General features: G+C 39.9%; 1 protein-coding gene across 1 annotated transcript; it reads right to left on the reverse strand.

The window, feature by feature from the left end:
- Nucleotides 1-15,843: 15,843 nt before the first annotated feature.
- Nucleotides 15,844-25,428, reverse strand: LOC149807392 (F-box/LRR-repeat protein 12-like). Its single transcript, XM_089966200.1, has 3 exons — nt 25,266-25,428; nt 19,983-20,143; nt 15,844-19,709 (listed from the first exon to the last, which is right to left on the reverse strand). The coding sequence occupies exons 1-3, from the start codon at nt 25,352-25,354 to the stop codon at nt 19,003-19,005; spliced, it is 957 nt and encodes a 318-aa protein (XP_089822326.1). The 5' UTR covers nt 25,355-25,428; the 3' UTR covers nt 15,844-19,002.
- Between the last annotated feature and the right edge of the window lie 1,488 nt (nt 25,429-26,916).

Genomic DNA, 26,916 nt, shown 5'->3' on the forward strand with positions numbered 1-26,916 from the left:
TCCTAATTTCTGCGTGGCTCATCGAGCGTGCGAGAAGTGCATTCAAGAACCTATCTTCAGTCATTGCCCTCACTGCAGCAAGATTCCTGGAGGACGGGAAAAAATCTTTCGGGGACCGAACACGCTAGCCGATTTTGCCCAATGGGTCTTAGACCCCATCGACAAGACGTGGAGCCAAGAGGACATCGAACGTTACGGAGATTGTCATCGTCATGCCACGGTGATGGCTCACAATTTCTCCGGATACGATGGACAGTTTCTTTTGAGATACTATACGGAACAAGGCACCGAGCGTCCTAAAGTGACTTTGAACGGAGCCAAAATCATTTTCATGCAAGTGGGACAAGTACAGTTTAAAGATTCGATGAGTTACTTGGCCATGCCTTTGAGCCGAATGCCTAAAACGTTTGGAATGACAGAAATGGCTAAAGGGTACTTTCCACACTTTTTCAATACGGAAGCCAATCAACAAGTCGTTCTACCCCATTTACCCGAGGCTCACTATTACGACCCTGACAAAATGCGTACCGAACAACGAGAAGCTTTCTACGCTTGGTACCAGGCTCACGCCTGGGACCCTTTCGACTTTCAGGAAGAAATGTTAAAGTATTGTCGTTCCGACGTGGATATTTGACGGCGTTGCTGTGGAAAATTTCGAGAACTGTTCATGGAACACGGAGGGGTCGATCCTTTGAAAGAAGCTTGCACCATTGCCAAAGCGTGTTCCTTAGTGTACCGCCAACGATTCATGCCTGAAAACACCGTGGCTGTCATCAGTCCTCAAACGACCCACTATGTCAAGCGTCAATACTCGGTCAAAGCCCTACGTTGGTTACATTACTTGTGCGACAAGGAAGACAAATGGATTCAGCATGCCCGCAACGGAGGAGGCGAAAAGACCATCGGAACGTATTCGGTAGATGGCTGGGACTTAGAAAACCCCAAGATCGTGTACGAGTTTAACGGTTGCTTATTTCACGGATGTCCCGTCTGTTACCCTGACCGTGACACTAAAAATCAGTTTTTGCAACGAACCATGGAAGACTTGTACCAGGACACTTGTCAGCGACGCCTAAAGTTAGAACAGCAAGGATACCAAGTGGTGGAAATGTGGGAACACGAGTACGATCACCGTTTGAAAACCGATCCCGAGTTTAAACGCCTCGTGGAAAGTTACCAGTTGATGGACCCGCTGAACCCGAGGGATAGTTTGTACGGAGGAAGGACCAATGCCACCTGTTTGCTGTACCAAGCCGACGAAGAGAAAGGAGAAGAAATCAAATACTTGGACGTGTGTTCGCTGTATCCCTACGTGTGCAAATATTGTCGCTTTCCTGTAGGGCACCCGCAATTGTTCACGGAACACATCGACCTGAAAAACATTCGACAATACGAAGGCTTGATCAAGTGTAAAGTTTTGCCTCCCACGAACCTATACCATCCCGTCTTACCTCACCATTGTCAAGGCAAACTGATGTTTCCATTGTGTCGTACTTGTGCCGAAACGTGCAACCAGGACCAACCTTGCCATCACAGCCAGGAAGAACGTGCCTTGACGGGAACCTGGGTCAGCGTGGAATTGTTCAAAGCTCTGGACATGGGATACCAACTGTTAGAAGTGTACGAAATTTGCCACTTTCCCAAGACACAACAGTACCACAAGGGTGACCCTACTCAGAAAGGCATTTTCGCCGACTACGTGGATGCCTTTTTGAAACTGAAACAAGAAGCCAGCGGCTATCCTTCCTGGTGTCACACTCCCGAAGACCAAATACAATTCAAAGAGAAATACTACGCACAAGAAGGCATCTCTTTAGACCACATCGAAAAAAACGAAGGCAGGCGATCGTTTGCCAAAGTGATGTTAAATTGCTTGTGGGGTAAAATGGCACAACGACCGTGTTTACCCAAGACGGAATATTTGACAGAACCTTCCCGCTACTTCCAGATGATTCACGACAAAACCAAATACATGAAACACGTGGACGTCGTTCGAGAGGATTTGATCTTGGTCAATTACGAAGAAGATCTGGACTTTGTACAAGACGACCCTTTTGGAAATGTCATCATTGCGGCTTACGTGACAGCTCATGCTCGCTTAAAATTGTACGAAGCTTTAGAACTGTTAGAAGAACGCGTCCTGTACTTTGACACGGACAGTTGCATTTACATCCATCACCCGATTCAACAGCACCCTGACATCGAAGGGGACCGTTTAGGAGCCTGGACAGACGAGCATCCCGACGACAAGATTCTAAGTTTCGTCAGTGGTGGTCCCAAAAATTACGGCTACGAATACCGTGACAAACAAGGAGAAGTGCACACGACGTGCAAAGTGAAAGGACTGACTCTGAATCATCGTACCAGTCGAGTGGTCAACTTTGGGGTATTGAAAGAAGCCTTGCAATCGGGAGAGGATGGAAACTTTAAAGTGACCACCTATCAACCGAACAAGATTGTACGTTTACCCACTCACCACATCGTCAGTCGACCCTTGGAAAAAGTCTATAAAATTGTATACCAGAAGCGAGTGCGACTTCCCAATCACTTCACCTTACCGTACGGTCACGTCGGTATTGGTCTGTATATGAAAAGGAACCCTAGGCAAGATCGATAGTTCATTGTTCATTGAAGTAACTTACCATGTCGTTGACGAAGAAGAAACCAGATTGGTTAGGAGTCAAATGTTGGACATCACCGAGACCAGGGTTTTGAGGCTTGGACACAAGAGGTGGCCCAGTATGCACGAGAGTTATTCAAGGAAAAAAGTTACTTTTCAACCTGTGTTAGTGACGGTGCCAGAAGAACCCGTCACCCAGGACACGACTGTCGTGGACAGGCCTGAAAGACCCTTTCGGGAGGACACTTGTGTGACCTTACCCCTACTATAGAACTGGTTAGAACTTTACCCAAAACATGTTGTACAGACACTTGTGTTTATTCCACGTTTATGGTTATCATGTGCCTTTTATTCTTGTACTTAAGCCTTTGGCTTTTATGCATTTTTGTCTTTCGTATTCATGTTTGAAACATTTAATAAACGTGTTCTGAAAAAGTATATAAACTCTTGTCTTGTTTGTTTTTTCGTGTCACAAGTGACATTTCTCACACCATGGCTACCTCTGCTGTCTCTGCTCCCTCTTCCTCTACTGTCAAAGTCATCGACGAACACTTAGATCGTGCCAGTTGGGAGGCTTTGTATCTTCGCCATCCCTTTAACATGCTCATTGCTGGACCTAGCGGTTCAGGCAAAACCGAATTCGTCAAACGTTTGATCGAACATAAACATCATTTGATCGATCGACCCCCTCAACGAATCGTGTGGTGTTACAAAGAGTGGCAATCGGCGTACAGCCTCTTGCGAGAAAGTCAAGGCGATTCCATCGTGTTTGTGGAAGGCATTCCTAAAGAAGACGACGGCATCGTCTCTGACTCCCGTCTATCCCATTTGGTCATTTTCGACGACATGTTAGGAGAAGACGAAGAAGAAATTAAACTGTGGTTCACGCGCAAAGGGCATCACCGTAATGCCAGTGTCGTTTACATCACCCAAAATTTGTTTCAACAAAGTAAAGCCCATCGCACCATCAGTCTCAATGCGCATTACGTGGTCTTGTTTAAAAGCCCTCGAGATAAATCGCAAGTGCAAGTCTTAGCCAAACAGTTAGGAACGCCTTGGCTGACTCAGGCGTACGACGATGCCACTCAAACTCCACACGCCTATTTACTCGTCGATTTGAAACCTACGACTCCCGAGGATTTGCGATTTCGTACCCGCTTGTTTCACCACTGGTGCCAGGACGGAGGGCCTGTCCTGTACACGTCTCCGTCCTCGACTTCATTTCACTCCCCATAAAAAAATCTATAAAAACCTCAGACCCTTTTTCGTCTGTCTCACTCTCAGTGCGAACATGACGTCCCTTCAGTCGCATCTTCCCGTCAAATTGATTCGTGCCTTGTATGGCATCAGTCGAGAAAAAGATCCACAAACACGAGCTCGTGTCTTAGAAGCTAGTCTCAAAGAAGTCTTACGATGGTTCACGGTGACGGCACGTCAATTACTCCAAGGAATCATTCAGATTCCTCATCAAACCAAACGCTTTTTCGATCGAAACAAAGTCGCTTTGGTCCAACTGGCCGATGCCCGCATCGACACTCAAACCAAAAAACAAATCATTTTGAAACCTGGAGGGAGCGGTACTCTAGGAGGGGTCATCATTCGCTCACTCTTAAGATGGGATCCTAATGCCCCCAAAGTTATACCCAAGACAAAAGTCCAACGAAGCCCCAAGAAGAAAAAGACCAGGTCCCCAAGGAGAACTTCTCCAGAGGCAGGACCCTCCTCTGACCAGACACCACCCCGGAAAAAGAAAAGAAGCCCCCAGAAAAAGAAAAGTCCACAGAAAACTAGTCGCAAGAGAGGCACTTCGGCCAGGACGCAACCTTACACTCGCAAACCACGACCTGCCACAGCGGTGACTGCGTCTCCGGCAGCTTCACGTTTGTCCACTTCTCCGTTAATGACACCCAGAACTGAAGAGTACTTGGAGACGTTGATCACACCAAGAACTTCTCCGTTGATGACCCCCAAAAGAACTTCCCCAGTGGCAGGACCTTCCAATTTAGTGGCAGTGGCTGCTGCTCACAAAGTACCTTCTCCCAAAATCAAAGTTCAAGAAAGATCGGCCATGTTACAAAGTTTACTGGATTTGTCCAAGCAAGAACTGGCTCGATTTAGTCCGTTCTGTACCCCTGCACGACGTGTCATGCCTGTCCTCAAACTGATACGACGTAAAGACAATCAGTGGCGACGCGTTCCAGTATAAAAAAGGCCTGTGACCAAGTCGGGGTATCAGTGTTTTTTCGGTGCTCCTAAAGACTCAAAGATGTCTCCCTCCAGAAAACCCCAAGGAAAGAAAAGGAAAGGACTGCCACCACGTTTAGCCAAACATGGGGACATGTTATCTGTCCTGTCCAAAGCTTCTCCACCCCTACGAAAAAAACTCATTCAAACGGCCTCCAAAGAGGTCATCGATACCGTGTGCGAATGTTGTTTGAACGTTTTGAAAGGCACGATCCCTTTGTCCAAACACCAGAAACAATGCTTAAGCAAACATCGTCACGTTCTTCGCCAAATGGTTCGAAAGAAAATTCCCATTCGTCAAAGAAAGAAGATGTTAGTGCAACGTGGAGGTATTTTACCTCTCTTGTTAGGCCCCATACTGAAAGGAGTCTTGGGAACCATGTTGGGAGGACTGGTGGGAGCAAGATAAAAAGGCCTTCGGAAGTCCCAAGATCTCAGAATCGACCCCTGACAACCCCATGGAAGGACGAAAACTAGCTTTAGTGCCTTACAAACGATGGATGGAATACCATCGTTGGCAAGAACAACGCACCCCGCATTTACCTCCCAATCCCCATTTGAGCGAGATGTCCCAGTTACAACACGAATTGCAGTCCTTGATGGATCGCCAAGATTTGTCCGAAACAGAAAAATCGCAAAAGTACGGTCAACTCTTGCAACGACTGCAACTCTTTCACCAGAAAGCTTTAGACGAAACAGCTCTACCCACTTTGAAAGATTTTAAGACCTTGATGAAAAGTCCAGCACCATCACCAGTACCAGTACCAGTACCACCAGTACCCGTGACCAAGACAGAAAAAGGAGAAGAAGAGGAAGGGTTTCAAACTCCACCAGAAAAAGTACGCAAGTTAACAACACCACCTACCTCCAGAATTGGATGGATTAAAAAGATGATGGCCACCCCTTCTTCCTCACAAGAGAAAAAGAAAGTGAAGACAGAAGTGAAGACAGAAGTGAAACAAGAACCGATATCCCCCGCTCAGACATCCTTCTCCTCTTCGACGCCTATTGCTGGACGCACACGCAAAGCATTACAATCCAAGAAAATACCCCAAGAGAAAAAGAGTAGCATCCTCCAAGAGTGGGTGTCTTATTAACACACCAACCAACACAAAAAAATGGAAAAAGTCTTAGCCAGCATTTACTACGATCCCTCGCATCCTGCAGGTTACGCAGGAGTTCAAAAATTGTATCGTGCTGCCAAAACTCGACTGAAAAGTCTCCGTTTACCTCAAGTGCAACGATGGTTACAAGAACAAGCTACCTACACTTTACACAAACCCATTCGACGCAAGTTTGCCAGAAGTCGCACCCGAGTGGAAGGCATCGATCATCAATGGCAAGCCGATTTAGCCGATGTCTCTCATTTGGCCAGCTACAATCGTGGCTACAAATATTTGTTTTGTGTCATCGACGTCTTTTCCAAATTTGCCTGGGTCGTGCCCTTGACTTCCAAATCGAGCAGCGAGTTAGTGCGAGCCCTGCAACGAGTGTTGAAACAAAGCGGTCGTCACCCTCTTCGATGGCAAACGGACAAAGGTACCGAATTTCTGAACCAAGCTTTCCAAAAAGAATTAAAGAAACGTGACATTCATTTTTTTACCACCGAGAATCCCGAAACCAAAGCCAGCATCGTGGAACGTTTTCAACGCACTTTGAAAGAACGCATGTGGAAATATTTTACGCATCACCACACTCTGAAGTACATCGACATCTTACCGCACCTGGTGCAAGCGTACAACCAATCTTACCATCGAAGCATCGGACGTGCCCCGCAAGACGTGACTCCCGAGAACGAAGTGTTGGTGTTTGAGCGCTTGTTTGGTACGTCCCCGACGAGGGCTGTCCCCAAGAAAAGTGGAGAGTTGGCCGTAGGAGATTGGGTGCGCATTGGCAAAACCAAACGCACTTTCGACAAAGGTTACTTACCTAACTGGACGACCGAATTGTTTCGCGTCACTGGACGAGTGCATGGCCGTCATCCTGCCGTCTATAAATTGGAAGACATGAACGGAGAAGTGCTCAAAGGAACGTTTTATTTGCCCGAGTTACAACGTGTCACCAAAAAAGAAGACGACGTGTACGACATCGAAAGCATTCTCGAACGCAGAACCCGTAAAGTGGGCAAACGACTTGTCAAAGAAGTCAAAGTACGTTGGAAAGGATATCCGCCCAGTTTTGATTCTTGGATCGACGCTTCGCAAGTCATCGACTATAAAAAGAAGTGACCATCATGCCTTTTCACACAGCAGACGCAGCTACGTCGACCACTCCTCCTTCCCCTAGTTCTTCTGTGCAAGATTTACAAAAACAACCCTTGTGGGTGTGGTGTGGAGAACGTGTGCCTAAAACGCAAATCGACTTTTTCTGCCAAATCTTCGTGGTGTATTGTGTCATCGGGGCAGCCATCGCCAATTTGAGTTTGCAACAAGGAGACAAACAATTGTGGATCATTGTATTGAGCAGTTGCATCGGTTATTTGCTTCCTAATCCCTCCCTGAAATTCACCTCGAACGGGAACCCCGGGAACCTTGTGTCCAGTGCCAGTGCCAGTCACCACTTCAATCACAACCAGAACCCCATTTTAGACGGAGACACGCCTCTGACGTCCAGTAACCCCTCGGACAGCCACAGAACTCTGGAATTATGAGTCACCAAAACCAATTTTACTTAACTTTACCCAGTGACAGTTCCATGGAGGTGTTTCCCAAGAACACGTTGTGCTGTTACACGGCCAAATTAACTCAAGCCATCCAGTTAGATCACGAAGCCCATTGGGAAGTGGCTTTAGTAGAAATGATTCACCCGACCCAAGTCCTCAATGTCCTTCCCAATCAAACTTTTTTTGATGTGGAAGTTCATGACGAGCAAATGCAACAGTGGATGGATAGCAATGTCAAATATGACAAGAAAACCCGTACACAAAAGTACACCACCTATCACTTGTTCATTCCCCCAGGCTATTATTTTAGTGGTCAACATTTGGTCAGCACCATAACCTCCAGGTTTAATGTCGTGTTTCTGAAAGCTTTGGAGCATGTCAACAAAAGTGTCACCATGGAGTACCACAAAGCAGCTCGTCGCTTCTTGATGAAATTTGAACGGAGTAAAATCCTGTCCATTTTATTTTGTCCTGAATTGTTTGACATGTTGGGCGGAGACATGGACATGAGAAAGACCATGCTCAAGAAAAACGAATTACCCATCGTTTACGACAACGAGTCTTTTAGCAAGTTATTTCGTGCCCCGGTAGAACTGAACCAAGGACTGAATTTGATGTTCGTGTATTCCGATGTGGTGGAGTACAACGTGGAGGGACACACCTCCGTACCGTTACTGCGTGTCATTCCTTTCAAAGTAGATTCTGTCACGAACGCTGACGAGGAAGGTGGAAACACTTACCACGTCCACCGCGAATTTGTCCATCCTCACTATTTGCCTGTCAGCAAGTCGTATTTGGACACGGTCAACATTGCTATAAAAGGAGATCTGGGACAAAATATTCCATTCACCAAAGGAAAAGTCACGGTGAAACTCCATTTTCGAAAACGGTTCTCTCACGACTCGTAAGTAAGTCATGTATCCAGTGTACCGAGGGGTTGCTCGACAGCGAGGACACGGTTTAGGAGACATGTTAAAATCGGCCTTTCGTTCGGTGGCCCCAGTGTTGAAACCGATGGTGACACGCGGATTGCACGCCTTGAAAGATGCGGCACTGACGCAAGGCAAAGAATTTCTCCAAAATGTCATCATCGACAAACAAAACCCTAAAGAAGCCTTCATGAGGGCTGGCAAAAATGTCTTGCTGCAAACGGGCAAAGACATTTTAGGCCAACGAGAAACACCTATAAATGCCCTGCACGCTACCGAGTCAGGCATTCAGCAAGGACAAGGCAGAAAGAGACGTCGAAGAAAACACCCTTTCACCAGACTTCAAGCGAGAAAGGCCAAGAAAAGAAGAACCGTTCGAGACTTAGACGTTTTCGATTATTGAGAAAAAAGAGACAAAAAAATGATGCACCGAGAATCTTGCGCTTGTTCCAAGACGGAACTGGATCTGTTTGCCATGCCCCCCCCCCCACGATGATGACGATGCAAGAATCCCAGTGGGTGGAATTTCACCCCGTCTCCTCACTGATCGATTCCGCTCCCATCGAGTTTGAAATCAAAGGACAGCCCGAAGATTACATCGATCTGAATAGCAGTTACTTGTACCTGAAAGTCAAAATTCTAGATAAGACTGGAGGTGCTATAGACGATGAAGCAGTAGCTCCCGTCAACAATTTCATGCATTCCTTGTTCAGTGGAGTGGACTTGTACTTGAATAACAAACTGGTCAGTAGCAGCATGGATACTTACCCTTATCGTGCCTACCTGGAAAATCTCTTGACGTACGGAATAGATGCCAAGAACACTCATCTCAATGCCTGTGTGGTATGGGAAGCTGACGAACCTACCAAGTTTGAAATATTGGAAACTGATGAAAAGAAAGACAACAATGATGGATTTGTAGAACGAAGAAAGAGAATCACGGGAGCCGACACAAGTTTAGAACTGATGGATCGTTTGCATTTGGACATGTGGTTGCAAGAAAAGTATTTGCTGAACGGGGTGGATGTCCGCCTGAGACTGAATCGTAGCAGTGCCGCTTTCCATTTGATGGCTGATAGTGACGGTTACAAAACCAAAATCCTAGAAGCCAGACTCTACGTACGCCGTGTGGAAGTGTTACCTAAAGTGGGAAACGACATCAGTCAGACGTTGAGTAGAACGACTGCCAAGTATCCCATACGACGCGTGGAAGTGAAAACCTTCACCATTCCCAAGGGACAGCGATCCATGATCGAAGATCATCTGTTCCAAGGACAGTTACCCAAACGTTTGATCGTTGGTATCGTCGAGAATACAGCCTTCAACGGAGCTGCCGAAAAAAATCCTTTCTACTTTCAACACTTTGGCGTGTCCAAAATCGAAGTCAGTCGCGATGGCAAGACCTTGTGTACCCGACCTTTCGAACCTGACTTTACCAAGAAGAATTACTTGAGATCGTACTTGTCCCTGTACGAAGCCACCGGACAGTTAGGAACCAATACCAGTCACGGTATTACGTACGAGGATTATGCAGGAGGCTACGCTTTGTGGGCTTTCGATTTCACTCCAGACCAAGGCAGCGACGAGGGACATTTCCACCCTATAAAATCCGGCCAGATTCGTGTGGAAATTCAGTTTAAAGACCGAGACCCTGATGAAACGGTGAACGTCATTCTGTATGCAGAATTCGATAATACCATAGAAATCAACAGTTTGAGAGAAGTCATCCTAGATTACTAGGAACCATGGAAGACTGTTATCCCTCTTTACCTAGTGGAGAAACTTTTAGTGTTGGATTATTGTTAAAAAATGTTAGAGTTCTTGTTGTTTAGTGTTAAGTGATTTTTGAATAAAAAATGTTGTGTTTTGAAAAAAATTGTTTGATGTTATATTGTTGGATTATTGTTAAAAATGTTAGAGTTGTTGTTTAGTGTTAAGTGATTTTTGAATAAAAAATGTTGTGTTTTGAAAAAAATGCCTTTGTCTTTTGTTTAGCTATAAGAATGTTGGATTGATGCTCTTTCATTTCTTACTATCCCTCTCATGACACTCACTAAACGTTGCGACTCAAAAACCGTGTGGGGGATGTTTTCCTTCACGTCCGCGCTTTGACTTTAAGAACCGGGTTGTTTCCAGTCTAACCATCCATTGTCGACTCATCCTCCTAAGAAGATGTGCTCCAAACTAGCTAAACTCAACGAAGCCTACGTGAATTTGCATAGGGTCAGACACAGTCTGATACCGAAGCCAGAAGAAATAGAGAATGTGAGAATGTTAAAAATCACTGAAGACCTGATAGAAGAGCTCTTCAGAGAAGAAATGAACAGGGAAAAAGAAGAATGGACAGAGAAGTACAGACTTCAGAGACAGCAGTAACAACAACAACAACAAGAGCAGCAGCAGCAGCAACCTGAACCTGACAGAGGCTTTGTCGATTGCCGTATCGACACCAAAGAGTTCTTCTTTTCTTTCCGAAGAAGCAGACCTATCGCCAGAAAGTCTATCCTCAGAGGACATCGCATTCTTAGAAACTAAAAAAAGAATGCCATAGCAAACAAAAAAAACAGCCCTTTTCAGGGCTACCCCAATACTCTAGAAAAGAAATAACGATCGATTTGCCAATGTGTGTAGGTAGAGTAGTGTGAAAATAAACACTAACTCTTTTTAAAAAATGTGAGGGTATGTGTTTGTGTGTTAGTAAGTGCTTAAGTAAGTTGGTATGAATAGTAGATTAAAATCATGTTTTTTTGGTGTTTGAGGTGTAGATTTGGAGTTAGATTGGATTGCTTTGCGTATGTGGATAGTCTAATGAAGTGATTTATAAAAAAATTTAAAATAGTGATGGGTAGCATAAAAAGTGAGTGAGTGTTTCTTTTAGGTCCGCGCGTTGTTGTTTTTGGTCATGATGTAGGTAACATCAATTTTATGTTTTTTAGGGGGATGTTTTCCTTCACGTCCGCGCTTTCACTATAAATTGAAACTCGCTGGGCAGTCTAGCTACCTTGTTGATTGATCAACACCAAAAATGAACACGAGACTGTCTAAACTGTTGGAACTTCATGTGCATCTGGAATATGCCAGGCGCCTGTTGAATGAACTGGCCGCGGAAGCCATTGTGGAGGAGGGAAGGATAAGAGAGGAGGAGGAAAGAAGAAAAAAAGAAGAGGAGGAGAGAAGATATAAAGAAGAAGAAGAAGAGGAAAGAAGATACAAAGAGGAGGAGAGAAGAAACAAAGAAGAGGAGGAGGAGAAGGAAAAGAAGAGAAGAAGAATAAATTTCAGAATCCCAGAGAGCGAAAATTGGGATTCTGAAGCGACATATCCTGCCTCTGCTCTCTCCCCCAAAAAAGTAAAAAGTAACTGGGGGATAAGATGTGTATGTGGCGCCAGGCCTGGAAGGTGCCACCATTAACCAGGTGTCCATGAAGTTCCAAAAAAAACAGCCCTTTTCAGGGCTACCCAATACTCTAGAAAAGAAATAACCATCAATTTGCCAATGTGTAGGTAGAGTAGTGTGAATATAAACACTAACTCTTTTCTAAGATAGTGTGGGGGTATGTGTTTGTGTGTTGGTGCTTGTAAGAGCTAAGGTATGTTTGTGTGAATAGTAGATTATGGGTTTCTTTATTGTTTCTTAGCGTATGTGGAGAGTATAGTTTGGGTTTTGTAACCGCTCACGTACGATTGTGTGGATAGTAGATTATGGATTTTGTTTATTGTTTCTTAGCGTATGTGGAGAGTATAGTTTGGGTTTTGTAACCGCTCACGTACGATTGTGTGGATAGTAGATTATGGATTTGTTTATTGTTTCTTAGCGTATGTTTTTTGTGTGTTTGTGTTTGTACCCGCTCACGTACGATTGTGTGGATAGTAGATTATGGATTTGTTTATTGTTTCTTAGCGTATGTGGAGAGTATAGTTTGGGTTTTGTAAGCGCTCACGTACGATTGTGAGGATAGTAGATTATGGATTTTGTTTATTGTTTCTTAGCGTATGTGTTTGTGTGTTTGTGTTTGTGTGTTTGTGTTTGTACCCGCTCACGTACGATTGTGTGGATAGTAGATTATGGATTTGTTTATTGTTTCTTAGCGTATGTGTTTGTGTGTTTGTGTGTTTGTGTTTGTACCCGCTCACGTACGATTGTGTGGATAGTAGATTATGGATTTGTTTATTGTTTCTTAGCGTATGTGGAGAGTATAGTTTGGGTTTTGTAAGCGCTCACGTACGATTGTGAGGATAGTAGATTATGGATTTTGTTTATTGTTTCTTAGCGTATGTGTTTGTGTGTTTGTGTTTGTGTGTTTGTGTTTGTACCCGCTCACGTACGATTGTGTGGATAGTAGATTATGGATTTGTTTATTGTTTCTTAGCGTATGTGGAGAGTATAGTTTGGGTTTTATTATATGAAATGAAAAAGTAGGGGATGTTTTCCTTCACGTCCGCGCGTTGTTTGGTCATGATCTAGGTAAGATCAATTTTACGTTTTAGGGGGATGTTTTCCTTCACGTACGCGCTTTAAGTATAAGAACCCACAGTATTCGTCGTTCAAACCATTCTGCAAAGAATAAAAAAAGAAGATGGCTTCTAACCAAATGGACAAAATACAAACATTACAAGACGTTTTAGACAACTTAGGAATGATGGAGCAGATGTTGATAAGACTGGTTGAAGACCATTATTCCTATAGTCCCCATCGTGTAAAGATGGAAATTAATAACTTAAAAAAGGTAAAGGACAAGATTAGTGGTGTCATGAAAGAAATAAAGGAGGAGAAGGAGGATGAAGAGGAAAGAATAAGAATAAGCAAATGGAACGAAAAGATTGAAAAAGAAGAAGAAAATGAGAAGAGGAAGAAAGAAGAGGAGGAAGAGAAGAAGAAAGAAGAGCAGGAGAAAAAAAAGAAAGAAAAGAAGAGAAAGAGTGTTGGAGATAAAATAAGAACTTGGTGGAGAAAAAGAAGAAACTAGAAGCAGAAGAAAACCCAAAGGCCCTTTTCAGGGCCAGCCATATTTCTCGAAAAGAGATAGCCTTTCCATTGCCTACCCCTTTTTTTAAATTTAAATTTAAATTTAAATTTAAAAAAAACTTTAAAAAAAATAAAAAAATCCCAAAAGCCCAAACTCTATTCCCCATGTTAATTTCCCTTGTCCCTAGACAGACCCAAACTCTATGTTAAATTCCCATTGTCCCTAGAGTTGCCCACGATTTTTCTCCATGTTAAATTTCCCTTGACGCTAGAGTTGCCCAAGGGGTCTTGTAATGCTAATTCCCATTGACGGTAAAGTGGCCCACTTAACTACTACTATACCAAGACAACTTACTAAAGTAATAGCTAATTTGTCATATCGGTTTTGTCACATTTATCTTTTATAAATTGGCACAATAACACCATTGGTCCAACTCTCCGGTATATAGCAAGTATTCAAGATCATATTAAAAAGTTTTACATGTACATTTAACATTTCAGCAATTGAGCTTTTTATATATTCATTAACATATAGTATTGATTGAACCTGCCGTCACTATCCGTGTTCACTAAGTTTATTTCTTTCAAAACCTCTTGCATTACCACACTTTGAACTGGTTCTTTTTTTTCCTGTCGACATTATTTATCATATTCCAGTATCTCGTTGGATCTTTTGACTGTAAAATGTTATTTCCTTTGCAATAATTTTTTATTTAAAACTAGAGTAATGTTTAGCAAGAGTTTTCTTACAGTGTTTACTGGCTGTTAGGATATTAGCTTCCTCTGCAGTTTTTCTAAGTTCGTGGACTTTCCGATACAAATGGACATATTTTTTTTGGGGGGGGGGGGGTTGGCTTTCATACTAAATGCCAAACCATGGCTTTAAGTCGGCTTTTTTTTCTTGTGTGCATTCAGCTTTGTGTCCTTTATGAGCAAATGTTGGTTCAGCCGAGCTTATAATATTTTAAAGTCACTGATGACTATATTTACATCGTCTTGCGTTATATTATCTTTATTGATGAGTTCATGCAATTCACAGTCAATTTAATTCAGACTTTGATTATTTATGTTCACCAGGGATTCGTTTTTCCTTTTCGTATCCTACAATCTCTTGGGTATATTTTCTGTGATAGAACCATCAAGTACACGTAGCAGAGTATTTCGAAATTGATATGATAAAGCACAGTGACTATCTGACATATCTGAATGCAAAGGGTGAAAGTCCGACTTTTGTAACAATTGAAAGCCACTTAAATTCGTTTGTAAATAATTATGATCTTGTCACCAGATATGAATTTTCCAGCTCCTATGTCTACACCCACCCTTCTGTTATAAATATACACGTTATTATTTCTACGAAAATTCAATAATGCATACCATACCTATTTATATTTCTGTCTTGTGAGTACCGTACCTAGGGTATACCATATTTGTCTGGATGCTCAGTCCCCTCTGTTAATTTATTGAGTCATTGTCGAGACTGAGTACTTCAGCCTGGTTTGTATTAAGAATGTTATTACAGATATCTGATAAGGTAGCAGTTCTGGCATTTAAGTCACAAACAAGAAAAATATAACTAATATAATTATAGCTATTAGAAAAATGTAGCATTTCATTTTCTATTTCATTAAATGTTTCATCAGAGCTATACTTCGAACCTTCAGGGGTTATATATACTGATCCAACAATGACAGGTTCACTACCAGTCATTTCTTCATTTTTAATTTTGACCCATTTTGAAAATCGGTAAGAATCCTAAGTTCTCGTACACCTGGATGGCTGTACATAAAAAGGGCCTCATATTCCACAGGTAACCTGACTTATAGGTACAGTCGAACCTGTTTTAAAACACCAGCACTTCTGCCAAAACGTAATGGTCTCTCATGACAGGTCTCTTAGGACAGGTCATAACACTATAGGATCAATAAATCTGTAGATGGAGAACCTGGTCCCTTAAGACAGATGATTTCTCCAAACAGGCTTTACTGGTTAACCAAGTCATTTAAATCTGAAACAAATCCATGTTATTAGTAATGGGTGGAAAACTCTGAAGGCAGCGCAGGGATAATTACTTTTAATTGGTAGTCATAATCATATATTATTTATCACTGAAAGTTTAAATAATCACATGTAGCCGACTATCAAATGTTTTCTTTTAAAACAGTCCAAGCCGGGGCCCCGAGTGGCCGAGTGGTCTAAAGCGCTAGTCCGTTACGGATCACTGCTATCTCACCTCTGCGTGGGTTCGAGTCTCGGATTCGGCCATGTGTGTGTGTGTGTGTGAGAAAGCTTGCCAGTAGCTTCTCGAAGGTCGGTGGTTCTTTCCGGGGATTTCCCGGGCTCTTCATCCACCATTAATACTGGCGTGTACTGAAAAATGGCGTTAAACCCTACAACAACAACTGTAAATGAAAACCAGAACTTGATATTTTATTTTTATTTCACTTCTAAGTCAAAATTCAAAAGGTGATTTCAATTTAAAAAAGAAATGTAATTTATTCAATTACCTCAGCTCAAAGATACCTTCAACTGTAATCACATTTTGCAAAAGCAATAATCCCTGAACTTTAATATTTTTTTTGTTCTGTTTTTGTTTTGGTTAAACAGCAGTTACTAACTATATTGTGCCAAGGAAATGCTCAATCCAGGCTTGTTTAAGCATGTATGTAACACTCAAGACTTTGATTACAAACCCCGATACTGTACCAATTCAGTACCATGATTCCCTTTCAATTTAAGACATGCAGTAGTCACTCACCATAAAGCACATTAGAATTATATAGTTTTGTCATTATATCTATCTCACTGTATGGCACCTTACTATAGATTACTTCCTGATATAGTATGGTATGGTTATGGGAATTCCACGTTTGGAATGAAATAGTTTGATATTAAATCTACCTCACTGTAAGGCACCTGACTATAGTATAGTTCCTCATATAGTATGATATTAAATCTACCTCACTGTAAGGCACCCGACTATAGTATAGTTCCTCATATAGTATGATATTAAATCTACCTCACTGTAAGGCACCTGACTATAGTATAGTTCCTCATATAGTATGATATTAAATCTACCTCACTGTAAGGCACCTGACTATAGTATAGTTCCTCATATAGTTTGATATGGTCAAGAATTCCACTTTTGGAATGATATAGTTTGATATTAAATCTACCTGACTGTAAGGCACCTTACTATAGTATAGTTCCTCGTATAGTTTGATATGGTCACAAATTCCACTTTTGGAATAATATAGTTTGATATTAAATCAACCAGACTGTAGGGCACTTTACTATAGTACAGTTCCTCAGTTAGTTTGGTATGGTCATGAATTCTGCTTTTGGAACAAATTTGATACTGAATCTACCTCAGTACAAGACAACTTGTTTATAACACAGTATAAAAGTTTGACCCACCAGACAGTAATGTAGTGAGGAATCAGTTTATTATAGTTGTCTCAATGGAAATCAAATTAATGACACAGACTAAAGAGCATCTTAGTATCAATTTTACTTTTAAATTTACTTTTAGAAAAAACAGTATCAACTTTGTAATCCAGTTTATTCATGATGTATCCAAAAATAAATATTATATAAAAATGAAATGTACATGAGTCTTCCAAAAATTCATTTCATCCTGATGTAAAACAAATAAGATCAGAAATAGCACAGAATGTTAAAATAAGACATTTGATACATTAAGGAAAAATGACACAAGATTTCATTTGGAATTTCTACACAAAAAAAAAATTACAATTCCAGCATTACAAAGATGAACTTGCTTTTATTCATTCATATTTAAACATGTAAACCTTTATTTTATATAATATCTACTTGTATTTAACTATACTATCTTGGCCTTTTCCTATGGGAGAGGACCAAATTAATAAGGTTGACTAATTTTGGGTCTTCATAAGTACTCCAGCCACTCAGTCATGTAACCAGTGGTATCACTAGGATTGGTGTCACCCAGTGTGGTAAATGATTGTGTCACCCTCACAGACCTCCTTCCTGCACAAAAATTCAAAAAAAATTTAAGACAGTCATTTTGGTGTCATCCCCTCTAATGGTGTCATCTGGTGTGGTCTGCACCCCCCCCCCCCTAGTGACACCACTGTATGTAACCATGATTTAACATTGTAGACATGTTCCCAAAAACATGATCAACAACACAGTATAGCAACAGCCATGTTTAGTCATGTGATCTAAAGTAAATGATGATCCTATATCTTCGATAACTATGACAATCAATGAGTTTATAGACAATTGTCATCTACATATGATACGATGAAATTGACTATTAGTAGAGGAAGCAATGTAACAATAAGATATTTATACATGTACTTTCAACTTTTACATGTATGTTAGCAACAACAACAAATTCTAAATCAATAAATTTGAGTAAAAAAGGATGTGCAAAACAATGCTTAGTGATACAAACATGTCTATGTGAAGTTTACATTGCTAATGAAGCACACATACACAATACATCTTATCTGTTTCTCTAAAACATATAAGCTTGTTTTAAATATTTGTATTATGCCTTATGAAAGTAACAGTGTCAACTACTGGTCATATAAAATGCCACATGTAAGGTAACAAAACATGTGTCTCTCATGCAATTGTACATTGTGACATCATGTCTTCCTCACACATCATATTTCTCTGTCTTGTTCAGTTAAGTATAATTAACAATTTACATCCATTGTTTGGGGAAGCTATGAAAATTTGTTCACCCATGACAAGTCATGTTCCATACAGGTGACTTAACTTGGGTGAACAAATCTTCTTTCCCCATCTAACAAAGGCAATAAATGTAGAACACTAGAATGTATGTGTTTGGGGGGTTTTGTGTGCTTTAATGCCATTTTTAAGAACATGAGAGGCTATACATGGCAGCTGTATATTTTCTTAGAGGAAGAACCACCGATCCACAGGAAACTAATGTCCGATACTTGAACTCACAGAGAGGTGATATGTGTGAGTGGTCTTTAAAGATGAGTGCCTTGGATGGTTCATGTAATAGAACATTCAACAGGATCAAAGAGATGAAAACATCTTATGAGATATTGCTACTCATGTTTCCCTTTGTAGGATCAAAAGTGTCTACACAGTACATGTAATCTTACTTCTATGTATTTCAAGTGATTTTCTCTTTTTATCTCTTAAAAGAGAAGCTATAAAAATAATTATAAAATATTTTGAGAAAAATATGCAAGCAATTACCTTTGGTGAGTATTTTCTATTGAAATGATTTTGCATTTTTTGTTTGAAGTGTTACACTAAAATTTTCAAACAATATCAAGTCAGGCTGCAGATCTCAACTGGCCTTGATATAGAAAGTGCCTTATTATTAGAAACACAGGCTATTCTTAAATAACTGAAAGCTGACATCACGCCACAGGCTGTGAGGGAAGAAACACCTCCAAGTCAATATAAATTTGGCCATGAGAAACACACTATAATCTACGTTAAAGAAATTATATCACAAACACAATGTCATCTTGACCAATATTGGTGCAAATTCTGTGAGGTACTCCTTTAAAGTTATATTTTATTTTATTCATTTTCTGCTACTCCATCAAATAACAGCTGCCTTTTTCCCTGTGACGCAAGTTATGTTACATAAAGGGAGATCATTTTGCAGCTCCTCCAGTACAGTACTGGGTATTTTAGGTCCACAGAGAAGAGTATTCAAAGATTCCAGCTTTTGCAGTGCTCTCAGGCCATCAGCATCTATAGAACTGCACTCAGAGATGTCAAGATAGCGAAGTTTCTTCAGACTGGATACTAGTGTTGCCAATGCACCATTTGTAATCTCAAAGCAGCGTCTCAGGCAAAGATGCTGCAAGTCTTTCAGGTTCCTGCTAATATGATGTATAGAAAGGTCAGAGATGGACGTTGCTGCAATATCTAGATGAGTAAGCTGAGGCAGATTTTCTGCAACTTTCTGAAGACCATTGTCCTTGACCCTATAACATCCACATAAATTTAACTCCTTCAGATTGCTGTATTGACAGAATTCTTCAATGTCAAAATTGTCCACCCGCACACAGTGACTGACAGATAAAGACTTCAAACTAGGGAGAGATGGATTTCCGGACTTTATCCAGCGTGGCTGCCATGAACAGCGGTCAAGCTTCAATGTATGAAGAGTTGATGGTAACTTTCGAGCATCAATGTTACTTATGTTAACATAGTACAAATGTAGCTCTTCAACACTAGGACAGCGATCTCTAATATCGTCCAGCATGGCATTTGAAACAGACTGGGACTTCCATTTTGTTTCTGTTTACAAGAAAGAAAAATGTTAATTTCATAACAATGAAATTATTACTGCAAATTCAGTTATTTTTGCATACATTAAATTATGTTGGTGTTGAAAAGAAAAAGATTTTTGTCGGTACTGGTACTTAAATTCATGGGCATTGAATTTTCTAAGAGTAGAAGCTATTTTACCCTGGTGCTGGTTTTTAATGAGAACAATGGAGTAATACAAATAAATGGATGTTTGCTTAGAGCACATAATATAAATCAATATCACAATGATGAAATTCCCACCAGAGTCCATAAATCCCCGTAGCTTAATGGATAGAAGACATTCGGACAGGTGGGCCCTAATGATCTTCCAAATCTTCTGAAGGTTGAGTCTATAAGGTGAAAGGTCAACATGGTGCCACAGTGAACTGTCATTTGTTACTCTCCGCCATTTTTTGCACACCCTGAAAATCAAAGGAGAATATTTAAATAAGCTTCACTGAAAACACAGTTACTAAACCACTGAGACAATATCATTTGCTCATTCTTATAGTTAAGTTGCCATTTCCACTGGGGTACATACATATCAAGTTTTTCATTTTCTAAATATTATCATATTATGATTACCACAAGAATAATAATAATATTGCAACAGTTAAATGTATGCTCAAATAATTTTGTTAGTCATGGAATATTATCAAACTGACATCGCTAAAGCTGAATGCTGTTGTTATTGGTGGTGGTGTTATAGGGTTTAATGCCATTTTCAACATGGTGGCCAGTATAACTGGTGGAGGAAGAACCTGGAAAAACCCTGAAAGAACCAATGACCCATGGGAAGCTAATGGTGAACTTTCTCATGTACTCACATGTGCACTCTTACAACATTGTAACATGTTTTGGTATCTTGCTGCAATAACTTTCATTTTTTGATCTTGCTACTTCCTTGATTACTACCCATTTTACTACCATTATCTATTTCTTCTTCTTTCAGGCTTCTATTTTTATCCCTAGTTTGTAGATTGCCCCCATTATTTAAACATGATGGAGTCAAAAATGTCCCTATGCTTTCATATTTAATGTTAGTTTTGTGGATATAAAACAATCCTTTGGTCAGTTTATACAGCTAATTATCAGTGAAGCAATTAAAAGGCAAGTTGGTCTGGTGTAAATAACCACCCTTTCACATATTAATAGATTTGTAAAGCTAGGGTAATGCACTAAATCCTTTGATGACTGCACTGGGGGACCATATTATGTTAATATCCATAGGTCAGGTTCACAAAGTGGACAACCCAATTCATTCTGAGTTATAGATAATCAAAAAGATGCATGTTGAAGAACAAAAGTAATTACACATCTCTGCCTATGAATGAGAATGTTTAAGCCATCTGTATTAAAGATTACAAGCAAGTTTGTGAACAAAGGCAACATTTGTTTGGAGTCAGCAAGATTATTTCAGTCATTAGAATAGTGTTCAAGTGTGATTCATTTTTTAAGGTAAAATGTCTACATCTATTTCCTTTGATTCAAAAAGTAAGCAAAGTCCAGCAAATCTAAAATTTCAGAACTCCTGGTTGACAGAATTTTTCTTTTGTGAGGCACTATAGCAATGGGGAGAATTTAATTCTTTGCACATACTACAAACAAAACAAGTTATTCTGCAGTGTATGACATTCATCAAAATTGCAGCAACCCCCTGTATGCAACATCAGGACAACCAGAACATATTCAACATCTTAACTGAACATTCAGATTAGTTCTCTTTTATTATTATTTATTATCTTAATCTTTTTAAACAGAACTATTAACTGACTCAAGCTTTTTTAGGATGAGTTTAGCAATAAAATAGACTGACTGAAAGACAATATAAAAGATGCACTTGTTTTCACAGTTGATTTTTGTTGATAAGGTGTTAATGCATGTACTGGACAGAGGCATTTATTACTGCTGTATTACCTGTAAAACCCTCATTAAACTTGAAGATATTATGTCCCCTCCATCCACCCCCTTCTCCCAATTAGGGGCCATCTATTTAGTACGTATGCAAAAATCTGGCAAAGTTTGACCCTTCCCTGTGCACATACATACTTTAAAACACACACATCCACCTGCGTATGTATGCTTGACGCACCACCACCCCGAAATCTATAGAACGGCATATATTTAATCCATGCAGAAACCATAAAGGATTAATAATATTAACATGTTTAATAAAACAGATAGTCCACCGACATTGAATGTCTGGCTGCATCAAATAAATAAGCTGCATAACTTTAAGTACCGCTCCGGTGGCCTAGTGGTTAGAGCATCCACCTCAGATGCAGGAGGTCATGGGTTCAATCCATGGCCGAGTCATACCAATGATTTACAAAAATGGTACTAACAGCTTCCTCACTTGGCGTTCAGCATTAAGAGTTAGTGTTAGGACTAGTCGGCCTGGTGTCAGCATAATGTGACTGGGTGAGACATCATGCTTCATGTCTGTGGCACGATGCCCAAGTGCTAGACATCACTACAAACTGCCACACTGCAGACATCGTAGCAATATCACTGAAAAATTGTTAAAGCTACGTAAAAAAAATCGAAATCACAACATCACAACAAAAGCATAACTTTAAACAGTTTGTCAAGTGTCTGTTAAAATTCAAACGCCGACTGAACCCAGTCCAACAGGTTACATATTAGACAATTTATTATAGAGGTTTCACCCCAACACCCTGTTTCCTATGCATACATACATTATCAGTAGTCCCCCCCTCCATATGCAGGCACAGGCATTTAGGTTATCCCCCTCCATTCATACATACTAAATGGACGAGCCCTAAATGGTCAGTCCAAATTAATGTTCATTTTTCTATATTGACTAGCATGTTTCATTATCAAACTGTTTCATATTCAATTCTGACAATGGTAACATTATGGTTGTCAAGAACAACTTGGTTCTGCAGAATTATTATTTTTGGAGGGGGGACATGAGTGGTCAGCAGTTAAGTTTTATGGATGTAGAATAAAACATGTTGAGAGCTGAAATTGGGGGTGGGGAGTGGTCTCCCCATGCCCCTATGTGCGTGCATCCTTGCCAGGATTTGCTCAAAGAAACCAGCAAGGAAATTTGAACAACTGTACCATCTAGTCTCTAATAAATAATAAGATGAACACAAATGAAAACTGCATTACCTTCAAACCCCCTACTGAACTATTGAGAACAATAAAGGTAGCATCTGATTTAGCCTTCATTTTCATGATTTTGCCACGCAATAGATTTTAAAGACAGAAAATTTTATCTTTTTATTTATTGTCAGTTTAGTTAAGATTATGTCAATGTTTGCACAGAGACAGAACGTGAGATTGTATCATTTGGACATTAGCTTGCAAATTCATTGTCTCGTGTTTAATCATTCACAACTGAATTTTAGTGTACACTTCAAGATGAGTTTTATGAATACAAAGCCAGAACAGCGTAGTTTGCATCAGACCACCAGGTAGTTCTCAGCCTCTTTTTTTCTGACATTACTGGTAGCAAAGGCGGAGAACTATTTGTTGGTCTAAGCACAGGTGCTCGACGTGAGCTTGATGTTGAAAAAAGCAATAATCTGAGGGGGGAAAAAATCATACTGAGTGACAAAATTACCTACTTCATGTCCTACAACGTAAAACGCATCACCCTATATTTTGTGGAATACCGGAGAACTCACCCCATGGAGAACTTGCCCAGCAAGATCTCACCCCATGGAGAACTTGCCATGGGAGAACTCATTCCAGGTGTCAGGAGAAGTCACCCCATGGTGGTCGGAGAAGTCGCCCCACTTCACCTGGAGAAGTCGCCCCAAGGATCATATATAGCAATTCTGAGATGTCGCCACATGGTTGTTAATGCTTTATTTATTGTTGTTTTTCTTCAACTTAATAACTTATTAAATCTATAAAATTTGCAAGTTTTCAACTTTTCCGTGTGTAGGATAATTTCTATTTTGTAAATATGTTTGTAATTTATTCAATGAATTTTGTAACTGACATTCATCTGAAATAATGTGTCAGTATCTTTTGGACTGGCTATATGTTATACAGTTTTTACATGACATGGGATGACATGAAGAATATTCCACATATTGGTGGATATTAGTTTCCTTGATATGAATATTTGAAGAAATAGTGTTATCAATATTTTTTATTACATTTACATCTAAAATTGAAAAATGCATACCAGATGCAGTATAAGTAAATTTAATCGTCAGTTGAAAATGATTTAGGCAATCAATGATTTTTTTCAGTTCTTCATTGGAATGCTTCTAGATCAAAAATATGTCATCTAAAAATCTGAACCAAAGAGATGGATTAAACTTTTTGTCTTGAAGAAAATCCTTTTCTAATTTACCCATGAAAGGGAAGAGTATGAAGGAGCCATATTAATACCCATTGATGTACCCATTATTTTATGTAATTTGTATTAATAAATTTAAAATAATTATTTTCCATGATAAGTTTTATTATTTTACAAATATCTTCACTAAATAGTGTGCTATTATTAGGATTGTTATCAAGAAAATATTTACACACTTCAATATCATCTGCATGCAGAATGTTGGTATGTAGTGATGTTACATCTAATGATACCAGGATTGAAATTATCAGATAGATGTGGAATAGACTTCAACTTTTTAATGAAAGTAGTTGTATCTTTAATGTATGAAGGAAGTGATTTCATTAAAGGTTGTAAAATGCTATCAATACATTTGGAAAAGTTTTCAGTATATGAATTACAACCTGGAAAATTTAAAGGTAAATTATGATCAGGATTTTTATGAGTTTTGGGTAATATGTAGAATTGAGGTATACGTATGTTAAGAGGGAAAGTATCAAATTCCTCATATAAAGAATTATTATTTTTAGAGATCTCATTAATCCATGTTGAATTTTTTTTTTTAATTTCTAATGACAGGTCTTCGATAATATGTTTGTAGTATTTTTCATCATTTAATTGACGTTCAACTTCTTTAACATAATCATCTTAATTCATAATAATAATAGTGTTTGACTTATCATCCTTTTTAATCACTATACTGTCGTCATTCATTAGATTATATAAAGGCTTAAATTCGTCCTTATAAATATTACTATGATATTGCTTTTTCCGATTACCAGTTAATATCTCTTTTGTGATCGCGTATATATAAAAATCTAAATATGAATCACGTAAAAGATGATATAATTCTGTTATAAAAAGGTTATATGGGTGACAAGTTTTGGGGTGACTTCTCCAACCAATTGGGACGACTTCTCCAGATACGTTGGGGCGAGTTCTTCCAGGGCGAGTTCTCCGCACACCTATTTTGGGTGGTGGGGTGATGCACAAATGCATAAATGTGATACGTCTTACACTGTAGGACTAAAAGAGACACTTTTATAGTATGATAGACAGTGTGTCAGAACGGGCATGTGGTAATTTGAGGCAATTTTGTCATTCGGTATGATTTTTTTTTCCTTCAAATTATTGCTTTTGTTTTTCAACATCAAGCTCGCGTCGAACACCTATGGATCTAAGTTCGTGTTGCATACGACTCTTTTTAAGAGAACGTGACTTACCCTCCCGCAATACAAAGATCTTTAGTTAGAAAGTATGAGAATATCTTCAGCAGAAGGTCCTCTGGTAGATCATTGATTACAGTTGACATTTTCAAGACTAAAATGTTACATAAGATGACAAATTGTACAAAAAACACTTTAATATGAGTAATATAGAGTGACGTCCCCTGCAAACATTCCTCACTTTATTAGATGTTTTGGTCATTCTGGATGGGTGCCAAAAGACAACAGGAACAAAAATGGATATATAGCATTGTGTGGATCCCGAGTTCGCTCACCTGGGAAAAGTGGGTGGCACGACTCTCCCAGTCTTGTGTTCAGTAGACAATATAGCGTAGTTTACTATCACACAGAATCACCCACCAACTCGTTTGACCCCATTTATGCTGCTTTCCTCCGGGTATCAACCAGACAGACTGGAAACCTTAGATAGCCTTTTTATCAGCTCTTCCATAGACCAATAAGTATATCTCCTCTTATTTGTTTCTGACATTACTACCAGTAATGTCAGGAAAAAACAGAGAAAAAAGGACTAGTTCGTCTAAGCTGTTCCATAGTTTTGGTCACTTTTCCCAATTCTGCTTTTATTGCTATGAAATGATCATCTAAAAGTAGTAAAGTGGGCCACTATAGCCTCAGTGGAAATTTAACATGGGGAAAACTCATGGGCCACTATAGCCTCAAGGGAAATTTAACATGGGGAAAACTCATGGGCCACTATAGCCTCAAGGGAAATTTAACATGGGGAAAACTCATGGGTCACTATAGCCTCAAGGGGAATTGAACATGGGGAAAAAAGTCTTGGGTCACTCTAGCCTCAAGGGAAATTGAAAATGGAACAGGGTTGGGACCCTATTTTAATAAGGTTCCGACCTGAGGGGTCTATGAAAAGGGAACATACGAAAATTGAAACGGGGAGGATTCTCTATTTTTTTTAAACAAATAAAAAAAAATGGGGTAGGCAATGGAAAGTAGATTTCTTTTCGAGAAATTGGAGTGGCCCTGAAAAGGGCCTTTGGGTTTCTTCTTCTTCTTCTTCTTCTTCTTCTATTTCCTCCACTTCTTCATCCATCCCCTTATCTTTTCTAATAATCCTTTCTTCTTCTTTATATCTGACTCCGGTAACCAGTCAGGATGGCCCAACTCTCTAAACTTCGTCTGTATCTTCATCCAATTCTTGTTAAGCCGCTCAAACTCCTCCTTTTTCTTTTTGTTTTCCTCATCTTTTCTTTCTTCCCTCCATCTCTCTTTAATATTCTCTACTTCTTCCTCCATTACTTTTCTCATCAGATCTTCCCCTTTCTTCATCTTGTCCAACCCCCATTTTACATTCCTCCACTCTGTCCAGTACAATATCTTTTCTAGGAAGCACCGGACTTGGATGACATGATCCAGTGCTTCCTTCAAACTTCCCACTCTGAAGTAAGGTGGGTTAATGAAGCCTCTTGACTTATTGACTTCTTCTTCTATCATCCCTGCTATGATATCTCTTGCTGTCTTTAGGCCTTGAACTTGACTGGTTACCAAGTCTTTCATATCTCCATGCCTCCATTCCTCTTCTATTCTTCCTACAACATATTCTACATCCATTATCCAAAAATAGATGTCTCTCAATAGATTAAATAAAACTGATACTGGAGTCATTTTGTCT

This window comes from Sinohyriopsis cumingii, chromosome 1, assembly GCF_028554795.1.
Source record: "Sinohyriopsis cumingii isolate HCF-2022 chromosome 1, ASM2855479v2, whole genome shotgun sequence".
In the NCBI taxonomy this organism is placed as follows: domain Eukaryota; kingdom Metazoa; phylum Mollusca; class Bivalvia; order Unionida; family Unionidae; genus Sinohyriopsis; species Sinohyriopsis cumingii.

Excerpts from the sequence above, each read along its gene's own strand:
- LOC149807392 (XM_089966200.1), bottom strand. The coding sequence starts at position 25,354 with ATGTCAACTGTAATCAATGATCTACCAGAGGACCTTCTGCTGAAGATA. Across the intron at positions 20,144-25,265 it reads GATCTTTGTATTGCGGGAGG|GGTGTGCAAAAAATGGCGGA; the intron begins GTAAGTCACGTT and ends TTTGATTTTCAG. Across the intron at positions 19,710-19,982 it reads ACGGGGATTTATGGACTCTG|AAACAAAATGGAAGTCCCAG; the intron begins GTGGGAATTTCA and ends TCTTGTAAACAG.